The sequence below is a fragment of the Neolamprologus multifasciatus genome, chromosome 9 (genome assembly GCF_963576455.1).
Source record: "Neolamprologus multifasciatus chromosome 9, fNeoMul1.2, whole genome shotgun sequence".
Lineage (NCBI taxonomy): Eukaryota > Metazoa > Chordata > Actinopteri > Cichliformes > Cichlidae > Neolamprologus > Neolamprologus multifasciatus.
This window is the reverse complement of record NC_140447.1, coordinates 26,504,400-26,519,020: the sequence shown is the minus strand read 5'-3', so window position 1 is coordinate 26,519,020 and position 14,621 is coordinate 26,504,400. Positions and strand designations below refer to the sequence as shown.

Genomic DNA, 14,621 nt, shown 5'->3' with positions numbered 1-14,621 from the left:
AACTTTGGGGAAACTCTTCTCCTTGATTGCGGCGATCAGAATTTGACTGACATCCACAATTAATTCAGTTTTTACACCAGACTGTTGCTTCAGGGAGCTTGGTCTTCCCTTGATGTTGTCACCTCTTGAGAGTGATTGAAAGGGACAGAGTGTATTTCCTGTTAAAGAATCGTATAGCTGTGCCTAGCCAGTTGCATCTGGTGCACTGTAATCAAACCAATCACGGTGGTTGATGGTCAATGATTGCTTTCAGATTGGCTTGCCTTCACATAGCGCTCTCGCTCGCTTTTTTCTTTTTTTTTCTTTTTATGGACACCTGCTGTAAGTGCAAGACTGTGAAGCCGTGGAGATGGAAGAGAGACAGAGGGCTTGAGGAGCATCTGTTATCGCTGTGAAATCATGACTGCACAGCCTCTGATTATTTCTAGTGGTTGGACTCTAATTACGTCGCTAATTCATGTGCATTTAATTTGGACAGATGATTTAGTCATATTCATTTTGCATGGCAAAAAAAATAAATAAATCCTCAATTTTAGGCATCCTCCAGCGTACCTACTCCCTCACAGCCTCTGTCTCTTCACATAAGAACATTTTGCAGCCCTGTTACCAGCTGTTTTCACTTGGTGTCTTCTGAAACAGCAGGCCAGAGAAGCCAAAGACCTGAGGCAGGGAGATAGCATTGCTGCCATAGGTGGTTACATGTTAGTCAATTTGAAATACACAGAAAGGAATGTCTCTCATGTGACTCCCGGCCAGTAGAGCGTGACCGACTGCAAGCTCGCCAAGTACGGTTGGTCACACATGAGAGGGCAGGAGACAGGCAGAAGCACGAACACGGGTGTCATTGCTGTCGGATGTGTACACCTCATTCGCAGACATGCCGAGGCCGCTCATTCCACACCTCGCTTTTCACTAATTGACCCTGAGCTGATATGTCAGACGCTCAAGTAGGAAGAACATATGAACTCTGAAGCTATTGTTTGAGAACTCTTGTACGTGGGGTGAAGTCCTGCTGAACCAAATAAGTGCTGCTTGACTTTATCACCCTGAGGGGGGGAAACGTTGACCTGGTCAGGACCTGCAATATGTCTCATGAACTTGGTGCTACTGTACTATTAACTGCCAATTGACCTGTCATGTAAACAACAAGCATACACACAATCATTATCCTTCATATCATATCAGTTGTTGCTTTTTTCACATGCATTTTTCAGCTTTTCTTTGCAGGCAGGCGTGAACAATGCCGCTTGAATGTGTTTTGCCCAACTGAATAAATACAGGAAATAACACGTAATGCTGTTTTTTTATTGAATGTGAAGACTGATGTTGACATTTGATAGCAGTTATTCATGCTTGAAAATGATAATATAACAAAAATGAAGTGAGAGGAAACTGCTGTCAACAGCGATGCTGATATCGAGTTGCAGCATTTTCCTCAAGAGCTCTTAGCACGTACATGATGAACACTACAACAAAAGTGCATTAGATCAGAAGTGCGAACACATGACACAATTATGATTTGCAAACAAGTTGGAGGTAAATATTGCTTCTTTTTTCCCCCTCACTCAGTCTCTGGACTATGAAACAAAGAAGGCATATACCTTTAAGGTAGATGCTTCCAACGCTCACCTGGATCCAAGATTTCAGAGCTCTGGGGCCTTCAAAGACACAGCAACAGTGAAGATTAACGTTTTGGATGTGGATGAGCCTCCGGTGTTCAATAAGCCCTCCTATGTGATGGATGTGTATGAGGACACACCTGCGGGGACCATCATCGGAGCAGTGACTGCACAGGATTTGGATGCCAGCAGCAGCCCAGTCAGGTAAAGTTAAACTCTTCAGGATTAAAAAGTAGATCCTGTAGACATATATTTCTGCACATGGTGTTTAATCACAGTTCAGTTTTATCAGTTTTGTTATATCTCAGTTTTGGGAAAAGTGATGTGATTTATCAAAGGGTAAGCCAGTCTCAGGTTTCTTTCAAGTTAAACTGCCACAAATATTTTGCACACAGTGTTTTTAATGCCCCAGGAAGTGGTTGTATTTAAATCAAAAACATATATCTCCACAGTACTACACAAAAGTCTTGAATAACCTCTCATTTCTTTATATTCTGCAGAAAAATGGGAAATAGGTGCACTGACTTATTAAAACATGAGAGTATAATTCAAAAGGTTAATATTTGGTGTAACCAGATAGTATAACTCCAGTACAGCCTGAACTCTCTTAAGCAAGGTTTCTTGTAATTTCTGTAAGCAGTTTTCAGGCATAGTTCTCCAGTCTTGTTAAAGGGCATACAATACAATTCTCTGGATGTTGTCTGCCATGATGAGGTCTGGACTTTGAAGAGGCAGGATACACTTTTGTTGCATTAATAACATGTATGGGATCACTGTTGTGCTGGAAAAATGACCCTGTTGCCAGTTAGATGCTTTCCAGATGGTATTGCATGATCCACTAAAATCTGGCTGGACTCTTCTGCATTCATAATTCTATCAATTTTAACCACATGCCAACTAAAGAAAGGAGAACAAATTGTGTTTTTGTGACAACTGTTGCAACAAGGTACCAAAACATACAATTTAAAATAGTTTCTATGTTAAGTTGTGTGAAGACATGAATTAGGTGTGTTTTTATACGTATTTACAGTTTAATAAACTATAAGGCCACCCGATTAGTGGCTGACCAGAGCAGGTCAGCCACTAATCAGAAGGTCGGTGGTTCGATCCCAGGTTGCCTCCTGGCTGCATGCCAAATATCCTTGGGCAAGACACTAACCCCATGTTTGCCTACTGGTGGTGGTCAGAGGGCCCGGTGGCGCCAGTGTCCGGCAGCCTCGCCTCTGTCGTGCGCCCCAGGGCAGCTGTGGCTACAATGTAGCTTGCTATCGCCAGTGTGTGAATGGGTGAATGACTGAATGTAGTGTGAAGTGCTTTGGGGTCCTTAGGGACTAGAAAAGCGCTATACAAATGCAGGCCATTTACCATATAAGAAGCATATCTGTGAGGCTTCTCAGTCATCCAGGTCATCGTAGTGTAAGGAGCTTGGAAAGAGCATCTGGAGCTGAACACCTGCATCTAAAGGACAAAGGTCACTTTTTTTGAGAATGCCAATGTCCACTTCTTGGACAGAGAAGACAGAGGGTTTGAAAGAGGAATGAAAAAGCCATCTATGTCCACTGTGAACGACCATCTTCGAACAGAGGCGGTGGCTTACGACACCAACTGTCTGCCACCTATAATCCAGTTTTGAGATCCCTTCAAAACAGGTTCACCCAAAACTTTGGCTGATTGTGACCCACACCTGTTTTCACACCTTTGCTTGTGTGATTAGGCAGAGGAACAATAGGGGGTCCAGGATCCTCTTAGGGACACTCCCAACAGGACTTAAAAATTTGGGACTCTCCACCAGTTGCTCTTAGAACTGAAGAAGCTTCTCGGATGAGAGGTTGAGAGGTGAAACATCTTCAAGAAATTGTAAAGAAGTCCAGACACTTTTAAAATATAAGAACGAAATAATAAAAAATGTGCCTGAAGAATGTTGCACAGCACTGTATATAATTCGAAATATTTCTCTTTTGTTTTGTAGGAATGTTCAGAGACAAACTGCACTTGAAAATCATTGTTTCATGTAATCAGATATGCCACTGACTGAATATGATGCTGAATGAACAACACTTACTTCTTTTCTCAATTACTAAGATTAACAGACTTGTCAAGATGCTATGCATTTTGTGCCAACTTAATTATACTAAATTTGCTTGGATTAATAGCATCGTCATGATGGTTTTATGTAGAACCTTGACAACACAGCTACATTACAGTGTTTCCCGTGATTCAGAAATTCCTGCCATTAAAAGAAACTCATTGGTTGACATTATTCAGACTATAATTTGTACTAAATACTTGAGTAAAGTATGGTAGGATCTAAATGTGCATCCATCTTCAAGAGCTCAGGCTATTGAGCCAAATTGCCCTTGGTATTCTCTTGAGAATAAAAGTGTTAAATAGGGAAGTACTGTCATTCTGCAGCCGGTGATTGAAGTTTTTAGATCTCTATTCATCTGTGTTTCCAGTCTTCATTCATCAGTGTCATCATAGCTTTAATCTCGAGAGTTTTGTCAAGTTTACTCATCAGTCTAAAGCCCAATCAGTCTATGTAGAACATTTGACACTGCCATGTAAAATCCTGCTAGGATGATCTGTTAGCAGGTCTACACTTGCCGGTAATGTTATACAACATAAGCAGACTATTTGAACTTTGTAAGTGGTGTCATTAAGTATATTTAAATATTCTGTGTACTTTCAAAACTAAAATGAGTGACTTTAGTTCTTAATAGTTTATAATGACTCATTAAACTAAACTGAATGTATTAAAGCCTGCCTCTCAAGCTGAACATTAGAGGTACCTGTTGTTATGTTTAATTTGTTTTGCAGATAACGAATAGGGATAAAGCAGCAGGGACCTATGTAATTATGCCAACAAAGGCAGACAATTTGGGAATAAATCAGTATATAATCAATCATTACATATATAGTATATATGAAGTATAGTAATGAGAGCGATTACATGCAATGCATGTGAGAACTGTGGATGAGTTGAAACCCAACAAGAAGCACCTATTAACTCTGTGTAATAACATCATTGAAAGAACACTACAAAGCTGGACATTGAGAGGCGATAGCACACTGGCACAATAGTGAGCAGTATGGCCATAGCCAGCCCTGACAGAAGAAAGCAATGCAGTGACCAATTCATCTACTGAGCTGAGGTTAAAGATTATGGCCAAACACAAGGTATCAAACCAACTGAAAACGATCCGGAGCTGAAATGGAACAATTTTGAAGAATATGTGGGAAAAAGAGTTGTCACACAACACAAACTCCAAGTGGCTATTGGACCTAAGAGCACACCTGAGCCACCTCCCAGAGCAAGAACCAGTCAACTTCACAAAGACAGACATCCAATTTCTGGAATGAAGAACTGGACAGTACCGGGACCCGGCACAAGCCCAGCCTATGAAAAAGCTATCTCCTCCTGAGATCCAGCCTGTTCATTTATGGCCCCTGTAGTCGACATACAAATCACGAAAAAAGTTAAATTGGAAGATATTTTTGCCCTTTGTTCTCAAGAGGATTTGGCTATCCATGATTGCCTGGCAGCACAAATAAGGGGCTGCTAAAAGCAGGTATTCATCCAGACAAGAACAATCCTGATTATGAAGGACCCCCACAAGGCAGGTAACAGCCAATTACCTGCCTCTCCACAGAACACAAACTCCTATCAGGCATTATAACAACCAAGCCGATTAGGTATATAAGTCAGCACGTGACCATGACCGTTTTGCAATGCTCAGAAGAGCATTGCAAAACCCACCAGACTGCCAAAGCATCAGCTTGTGGTTGATAGAGCAGACAGTAGGAACACATGTGAAAGGTAAAGTCCAAAGTGATCCCAGTGGTAATAGCTACATCAGAAGCTGTAACCCCCAAACTGGGAGAGAGACTTCACCAGATTCTAAGCACAACATCAGAGGTCTCTGTCCAGAAGATTGCAGTTCTAGCAACAACTAAGACACTGGACTTGTTACTGGACACCTTTCATACTGTTTAAGTCCAGTTAAGAAGGAACAGGATGAACATTTTCACCAATCAGAGAGTGGACCTTAAAAATCTGCAGAATTTACAAAATTGATTTTACAAAACAGATTTCATACCTTGTTTTGTTTTGTTTGTTTTTTTTCTTTTGCTTTATTTTTGTCGGGTGCAGGTTGTTTTCCCATAGACTTCTATATAAACATTTAAGATTGCATGCATCTTTTTTTTAACAGTGAAGGAAATACTTACTGTATATGCAATCATGCAATCAAAACCCAGATTGTACAGTGAATTACGTTTTACCTTCTCAAATCTAATCCCTTTTGTTGTATCAGTTTAGCATTGCTGATAAAGTGTTTTCAAGACATTTTGAACAAAACATGTTTTCAATAAAACAAGGTTCACATACATGCTTGTGGATTCTACATGAATGCATACAGTATCATCACTTCACAGTGTTGTAGCTTGTAGTAAATCTGCTTTGGATATGTACTGACGTAGGGTCTTTACCTCACAGTATACAACACCTTGAGGTAACTGTCGTTCAATTGATAGAAAATAAAATATAAAATGTAACTATGTAATAGTATATATATAAATATGTAACTATGTAATAGTATTAATTTGGTTTTGTGGAGTAACACGCTGGAACTGAGGACAGAGATTGTAGATAAATTAAATATTTAAAGAGGTCCTTTGTCTAGCTGTCATAACATAATTTGATGAATCAACCTGTGAAATAAACTTTTTTTTACCTATATTTTGTCCCACGTACTATCTTGGTTATACAAAAAAAAAGACCTCCGGTTTGGACAATGCAGATGACATGTTTGCATTAAATACTGCTCAGAAGTTATAGATCTAAGAATGTGTTAGATGAAAGAAAAGTGTAAACCATAGCATAATATATCCATGTAACCTTACAAGGGTACTAAAAACAAATGGAAATTCATTCCCTTTGCTAATTTATATTATTAGAATTAATTACTCAGGTTTTAATTCCCTCTTTAATAGTTTTTTGTTGAACTCTGAAATCAACCACCTAGTTTATGAAAGCTGAAGGGTCCTTTATAAGACACTGCTGCTCTCTCCTGGGTAATTATCAGGTGAGACATTTTAACATTACTGCTCAGTTTTATAGATCTGACATGCCTCACTCATCTTCTGATTTATAATCAAGGCAAGACGTTCCTTTTCTTTCTCAATCTCTCTGCCTCGATATGCACCCGCCACTGCACGCACACACATACATAGAACGCACACTTACTCATGCTGCCCCATTTTCTACCATTAAACCTCCGTGGTGGATAACAATAGACTGTCCTTTGCAAAGACAAAAGAGTGCATTCTTAAAAATGTATGAGAACCCTTTCGCTTTTTAAAACATATTAGCTGCTCTTATTCAGGTGGATTGCTTTATAGTAATGGATTTCAGAGATGAATTACCAGAGTGTTACGCAAAAAATGGGGGGAAAAAAACATGTTGCATGGACAGTGGTTGTTTTATTATGAATATTTCATCCCAGGGAAAACAAAAGCAGAGAAGAAGCAAAGATTTGTACAACAAAAAACTAATGCCCTCTATTCTGTGGATCTCCACTTTGTCTCCAGCACTTTAAATATTCATCAATACCACAGCTGACATTGTTCATTTGTGTGCCTTTAGAGAGCCATGTATTCCTCACTTCAAAACAACGGACCCAGTGACCCATCATGCATAGGGAATAATGCTTTTAGACATTTAGACTCGGCCAATAACGCTATTTAGTAGTATAGTGTCAAGCTATCTCTAGCTACAGGGACAAAAAGGGCATCATGAATAGTGCATTGTTGGCTGATTCTATAGAGCTTCCTACAGCTTGTGTTAGTTTTCAAAACTTAAAGATGGAAAGGCCTCTGCCTAAAAAAGGCAGTAACACAGATCACAAGACTTTGAAGAGCCACATTGGTCATGGACTTTAAAATGCTACCACAGTAAAACCATAAAGTCTAAAAACCAACGACTGTAGAAAATAAACTGAAACATGCCTTCCTTTTTCCCTCAAATCACCTTGTGCACTGTGTGCAATGTGCACTGAAGTGAATTAACATCATCGCTATTCAAAGAAGGAGATAACGCCATAATTAATTTTCATATCTACAGCTGTCTGCACTGAGTTGATCTTAAATAGACTCTTTATATCTGTGATTTCTTATTCCTAGCTGTTGATGAGCTCTATTCTATTGAAAGATAACTCAGAGATTAGCACAATTACAAGTCAAACTATTTTTTTCATGCTTTTTGTCCCACATGAATACAGAATGAATGTTTTTTTTTCATCTTTGTAATGCACTTTTAGAAACTGTGACTGATGTGTTGATACGTATTGTGTCGTTGAACTGAATACCAGCGGTGTTTGTTAATGAACATGCGATATCTTGTAATACCAACAGCATGGGCCACGGTGAAAGCAAAACGTGCTTGACCAGCAGGTTGACAACAATGATACCCTCTCCCCACAAAAAACAAAAAAATAAATGTTTTGCCCAGAGGAAAAATTACACCTACTGATCTTTTAAACTTTTGATGGGAGTTTGGCTGTAATATTTATCAAAGAGACTCACACGAAACTATTTTGACACGATCATGTTCGCTTCAAGGCCGCATGCAATGCAGAGTTAAAGGGAAAATGTCGACTGACCCAAAACTAAACTGAAAATTTAATGCAACCCAAGCTCATGGAAAATATTACTCAAGTGGTGTTGTTATCAACCTGATTACAGTAAAAGACTTGAGGGTGTAAATGTGAGCCAGGCCTGTTTCTCTTAATGACTGAGTCAAGTCCAGTTTGAGGCTCTGTAGTGTGGAAAACAAGCATTGTAAATATTCATGAGAAAGAGCTTTTTTAAGATCAAATAGTTTGGCATGGAACGAAAATGTTTTTCACCAGAATAGTGGCAAAGACAGCCTTTTCTGTATGTAGTGAATGCAGACTCACTCCCATGAAAAATTAACCATCAGCCCTGTGGAAATGACCACGAGTAAGGCACCAGATTCCCATTACATCTCAACTGACCTAATTGTGAATGAGAATGAAAAAAGACAAGCTATTTATTCCTGCTGGAACGCCATTGACGATCACAAAATTATTAATGAAAAATAGCCTTTTAAGATCAAATAGCATGGAGTGATGAATGGCGCTGTCACTGCCATGCGGTCTGCTCTCAGATCTCTTTTGTGTTTCATAGTTTGCATTCAGAGCAACTCAGTAAGACCAAAGATGCATTTCACAGAGAGGACATCATGCCTTCTGTTCTCAGACATCGAACCAACACTTTATGCCTTTGTTGTTCATTGAGCATGAGAGATTGATACGGTTTCAACTGTGCCCAAAATTCATTTATGTTCCCAAGAAAACCGTTAGCTCAGCATGGCCAAAGTACGTGTGCCCCATTACCAGATTGGAATGTATATGCAATCCTCAGCACATTTCCTGGAAATGACCATTCAGAATGAGTAATGAAGGCTACGCCAACATTACATTACACCTAACTCATATACATGACGCTAGAAGGAAAATCGCTGTGGTTTAATTTGCTGGTTCGTGCTGAAAATGGATGTCTTTAAACTAACGTTTTCTTTCAGATATTCCATTGACTGGAAGACCGACTTGGACAGCTACTTTGACATTGATCCAGTGGAGGGAACGATTTCCACGAACGAACTTCTCGACAGAGAAAACATCGCCCAACACAATATCTCCATCGTAGCGACAAAACTCAGTAAGTATGACAATGAGATCAGTTATGATTCACGCAGGTGTCATTGTCCTTCCCCCACCTTAATCTGCGTGAAGGATTTAATGCACTTTTACTCAAGTCAATACTCAATCCCATTTTGCTGGAAAGGTTTATAGGTATCTATAAACTATGATAGCTCTCCCAGAGGGATGTGTCTTCAGGACATTGTCTCCTCTAGCATACTTGCCTTAACTCTGTTTTCATTTTTAACTGCCTCTTTTAGCACGTTTGATGACACTGGCATTGGAAGAGAGCTTGTCTTGCCAGAGTCAACTTTTACTTACGCCGCAATAAAACGTGAACCTTCCACAGTTTAACAGTCCGCCGACGCAGCGGCATCGCAGCATGTTGCGAGCCAAGCTCGGAAAAGGACGGAACTAATGTGGAGCTGTGGCTTTAAGACATGTCATCAAGCTAATTATGTTTTTATGAAGGAAGTGGAGCAAATTTCTGGATAAATAAGCAAATCCATCGTCATCAAGTCATCAAATCTGCTAAGAACCGTCAAAGTCATTATCCCAGAGGCAGGCTGGTGCTCAATCAAAATTACACATGCTGTATATTCATTAGGACAGACTGTGAAATATGGGCTGTTAAAACTTGAGTCATTGTCGCCTTGGAAACTGATATTAGTCACTTCCCCTCAAGGTCATGGAAGTGACATGCTAATTTTGTTTTCAATGTGTGTGCGCCTTTCTTTGTGTGGCTTTTGTGCATAAGTGCCAAGAAATTGCAGGATGAGGTAGACTGAGAGGAAACAGCACAGATGAAGAGGAAGAGAAGCGAGATGGAAGTTTTAATAGGCAGTTGCATGTTCAGTGTGTGTCATACTAGATGCAGGAATCAGGGAGTAGTTCTGCTCATTTTATCCTCACCCACCTGCGCCTCACTCCTTTCTTATCACCTCGCTACAAGTCGGGCTCTGATCCAGACCTCTGCCCACCCCTCTCAGAGGACCAATGTTCATCCACAGACAATGTTACTCACTGACAATAACAAAAAAAAGAAATAAACAAGACTTCCAGAGCCAGTGTTTAAAAATAATAGTTGGACTGGTGCAGCAAGAACAGAGATAAAACCAGCACCCCAGAGTTTGTGTCCCAGCTCGAGTTCAAATCTGTGTTTGACCTTGAGTTAGATTTGGCAGTACTTTGTGTTCTGGGTATTGGATGGCTGTTATGGCTCCAATGTTCTGGATACTATTGTCATCGTTGCTGTCTGTTATTCAGGTCTTAAACCATGGATAACAACAATAAATACTAAAGCAAAGATGCCTTCAGTGCCCATACAAAAAAATCCAGTTGTTGAGGAGAGGTCACGCACACACATAGAAAAAAATAATTGTTCTAACTTATCTACAGTCTGTAGCAGCCCTATTTAGCATTGCACAGGAGTTTTCAATAAACAGTAAATTATTGCAGACCTCTGTATTTGACCTGTCTCGGTATCTACCGCGTGTTCTTGCCACTAATGCTTTTTAACGTTTATTCGCCCACACCTTTTATTCCCGTTACAATCACTCGGCGGTAAGCATCCAGCAGTATCGACAGAGTTGCTCGATGGCATTTGTGCTTTTGTTCGTCGACGATAAACACCTGGTCACAACACCTGAGCTGGAGACTCTTTAGTTCGGAGACCTTGGCGATCCGTCTGGTCGTCTGTAGACACTGCAGTCATGCAGCAAAATGAGAGCAGTGCGTGCTGTTCCCCTGAGACACTGGGCTGAACAGAAGGCGTGCTAAATAAGAGCCAGGGCTAGATTAACTGGTTGTGTTTTGGCATTTAAACTCATTGGTAATTTTAAGGCAAGGGGGAGATATATTCAATGCTGTAATAACCATGGCATGGGGCAATTAGGAAGCATACTTACTATCTTTCTTCTTCTTTTTTCTTTTTTTAAAAAAAAATGACAGTCAACACAGTTTTGTTACTTATGTTATCTGCAGTTACACTTTTAGCAGACAGATACTCAGAATGATTTCTTTTTATTAGTGTTCTGCAGTGCATTTTATAGATCCGTGGTTGATTGCTTGCAATAATAAAGTATTTTTTTTAAATTAAAATGAGAAATCAAAACACAAAATGTGCATTAGAAAAACAGTATAAACTGGTAACTTCAGGGCAAATCACTCAAGCATTGTACAACTATACAGGACTCAGTAAATAAATGGAGCATATGTTTGGGCTAAATTGCTGCTGCAAGTCAGATTCAAATATAACCACTGTACCATTGCTCCATCTAGTGGGCTGAATGATATATCACTCATAATAACAACAGTTATGGAGATGAGTTTTTAAAATTAGATGAGAGGGGAAATTGTAAACTTAACTAGCTCAAACCACTGAGACTATATAGAAATATAGAATTTATTGATGTGGAAATATTTTAAGTTGTCCCCACTTTTATAAACAGAGTTCTCGATCACAAGCGAGCGATTGTGCCTTTTTGCCAACTGAGCATCAGTGTTAGTAGTTCAGTCAGTGCAAAGCAGCAAATCCCATGATCAGTGTCATTTTTACCTCGGTGGGAAGATTGCTTTTTCCATCAAGGTCAGAGACAGGTTGCTAACTGAGCCGTGGCTGCTTCTCCAATCCCCCCGCCCTTGCATTTTTTTTTCTCAACCACCCAGCAACATACAAACCTACCAACCTATGCACTGGCACTCACACAAACGAGAACACGCTAAGCCTCCCAATGTGCACCAAAGCCTATTCCCACAACAAATCCATAAAGTTTACCTTAACTGGGCTCTCACACAAAGAGAACATTTCCCCCATTGTATCCCCTCTGTGAGGAAACACTCTAACAAACAACTGTGGATTCAAGCTATTCCCACTCGAAGGGGCTTTCACACACTAATTAGAATGGGATGCACATCTTATGGTTCAAACCTATAACAGAACCTTTAAAAAAGGCTTGTAATAAAAAATGTCCTCTCGAAAGGGCCGTATACAATAATATGAGGTGTGCTTTAGGAGCAACACATGGGACGAATTTAGTGCATGTATTTATTTTATTTTCCTTCTCAGCGTCAGTCAAAAGCATCATAAAACAGCATTTATGCATCACTGTGTTCCACACACATAAGACGTTTTCCAGAATTTAAACACTTGCAGTGGCTAAGCAGCTATAACATCTGTTCAAGGAGACTCAAGCATGGAAGCCTCTTTAACCACTTGACCGTGCTACTGCTACAGTGATAAGCCTTCAAGCTCTGGTTTGTAATAAGATGGTAGTACTTAATTTATCCACATGATGTCAGTGCTGTGAACAAAACACCCAAAATGTCTCTGTTTCTGTATTCATGTAATTATTTGTTGCTTCTCTCTGCAGACAGTCCAGTTCTGACCAGTCGAGTAGCCATCACTGTCCAAGTGCTGGACATCAACGAGTTCCCCCCTGAGCTCGCCAGTCCTTATGAGACCTTTGTGTGTGAAAATGCTAAAGCAGGACAGGTATGTTTACAGCTGCTCACATTTTGTCTGACTGGTTCTGAAGGAATTAGGCAGAACTCATTAAATTGTGTTAATTTATAGCGAGATAACAGCTGCTTGTTGGAATATGTGTTCCCCTATAGAGGTAGATATGGTTTTACAGCATTTACTGACAATTATCTAAACATGTCAAATTGAATATGAAGGATACTTCTTTATGAATAGTGACAAAGTGTCCCTGTTTCAACTTTGGCAGAAATAATTTCAGACTTTTTAGAGGAAGTTTTTGCTACACATTTCACATTGATATCTAACCAGCTACTGCATCTTACTCAAGGTCACTTGAATAAAAGCTTTTATTTCAGGGGATTTTTCCGAGAACACTTACAGAGTAGTACGGAGTATGAATCAACATCTCGAACTGACTGAGTCATAGAGTTGGATTCAGTTCATAAAGCAAAGCGGCGCTTTGCATATCAACAACCTCGAGCACATTTCGGATAATATATTTGAGATGCAGCGGAGAATTTGTGTGTGGATTTCTGTGTGGATTGTAAACCACCTGTGCCTGTAAATTAGCCCATTAACTAGCATCTATATGCAGTTAGCGTTGTGAGGGAACAGCGTCTTTGGCAGTCTATCAAATCACCGTAGACACCTCATCACATTAAGGATGTTTTGCCGGTCGTCAGGTCTGTTGCAATCAAAACGCCCATGCCCTTCATTTGAAGACATCAGTGTCTTCCTTGGCATGTGGATTTGTCATGTTTCTTGCTTGCCAGACTGATTTAAAACACACAATTGTTATTTTTCTCCTAAATTTAACAGGAATGGTTTCTCATTTGAAGTTAACCTCCACTCAAAAGCGCATTTTGCTCATGGCTTCACTGTGCAGGATGATGAACAGTATTTGATAGTGGAAGGATGTTTTATCATTTATCTCCTCATGGAAAAAGTTTGTCTTAAAGTTTTTGTCTTTAGAGTTTAAAGCTAAACCTGTGAGCATGTCATTCATCTAATCAACGGAAGGCGGTTCTGGACCAATATGCAATTTACACTTCACAGCATAATGTGAGCACAGTAGTACAGATACACATAGCATGTTCAATGATGTGCAAGGCCTTGTGTGGGCAGCAAACTTTTTTTTTTTTTCAATCTAAAAAGATTTCACAATCGCATGAATATTGTACGAAGAAAACACAATGTATACTTTATTTGCCCCCAAAGTTGGGAAAGTCCTTTATGACAACGGCTAAAATCCAAGTTAAACACAACATACAACAAACTTCTCCAGTGGTATATAATTCAGTAAGATACACTGTAACCATTTTGGCAATATTACAAAAACAAAAGAGTTAAATTAAAATGCAAAAATAAACAATGTATACATTTTTAAAATGACTAATAAATTGATATAATTTACAAAAACTATAAATGAAAGAAAAATGGAACAGTAATATAAATAGCACAGTATAACAGATTATAAAGTGGGATTAAAATGACCTGGTGCACACACAGTGTTTAATAAAAAGTAAAAAGAGAATAATAAAATATTGACAGTGGACAATAAATTATTCTTTACCCAACGGATCTGTTGCAGGGGCGTCTCCACAATTTTTTATAGGCTTAACCATATGGGGGGCACTAAAAATATTGGGGTGGCATCAGCAGAAACAGAATTTCCAGTTTTATTATGATGTTGTGAAATATAGGTTACCTGGAAAATACGGGGAAAAGGAGCGAAAGAAAAGAATTATATGCATAGTTAATTTCCTGCTATTAAAGTTTATTTCACTGAAAAAAAAAAAA

The 14,621-nt window shown here is 39.4% G+C and overlaps 1 protein-coding gene across 1 annotated transcript in view; it reads left to right on the top strand.

The window, feature by feature from the left end:
* LOC146511685 (cadherin-12-like) overlaps positions 1–14,621 on the top strand; it is a 113,201-nt gene that overhangs the window by 85,422 nt on the left and 13,158 nt on the right. Inside the window, exons 7-9 of the mRNA XM_085171606.1 lie at positions 1,570–1,823; positions 9,223–9,359; positions 12,712–12,833. Of these exons, the coding sequence (XP_085027732.1) occupies positions 1,570–1,823; positions 9,223–9,359; positions 12,712–12,833 (513 nt within the window). The remainder of the gene's footprint in view (positions 1–1,569; positions 1,824–9,222; positions 9,360–12,711; positions 12,834–14,621) is intronic.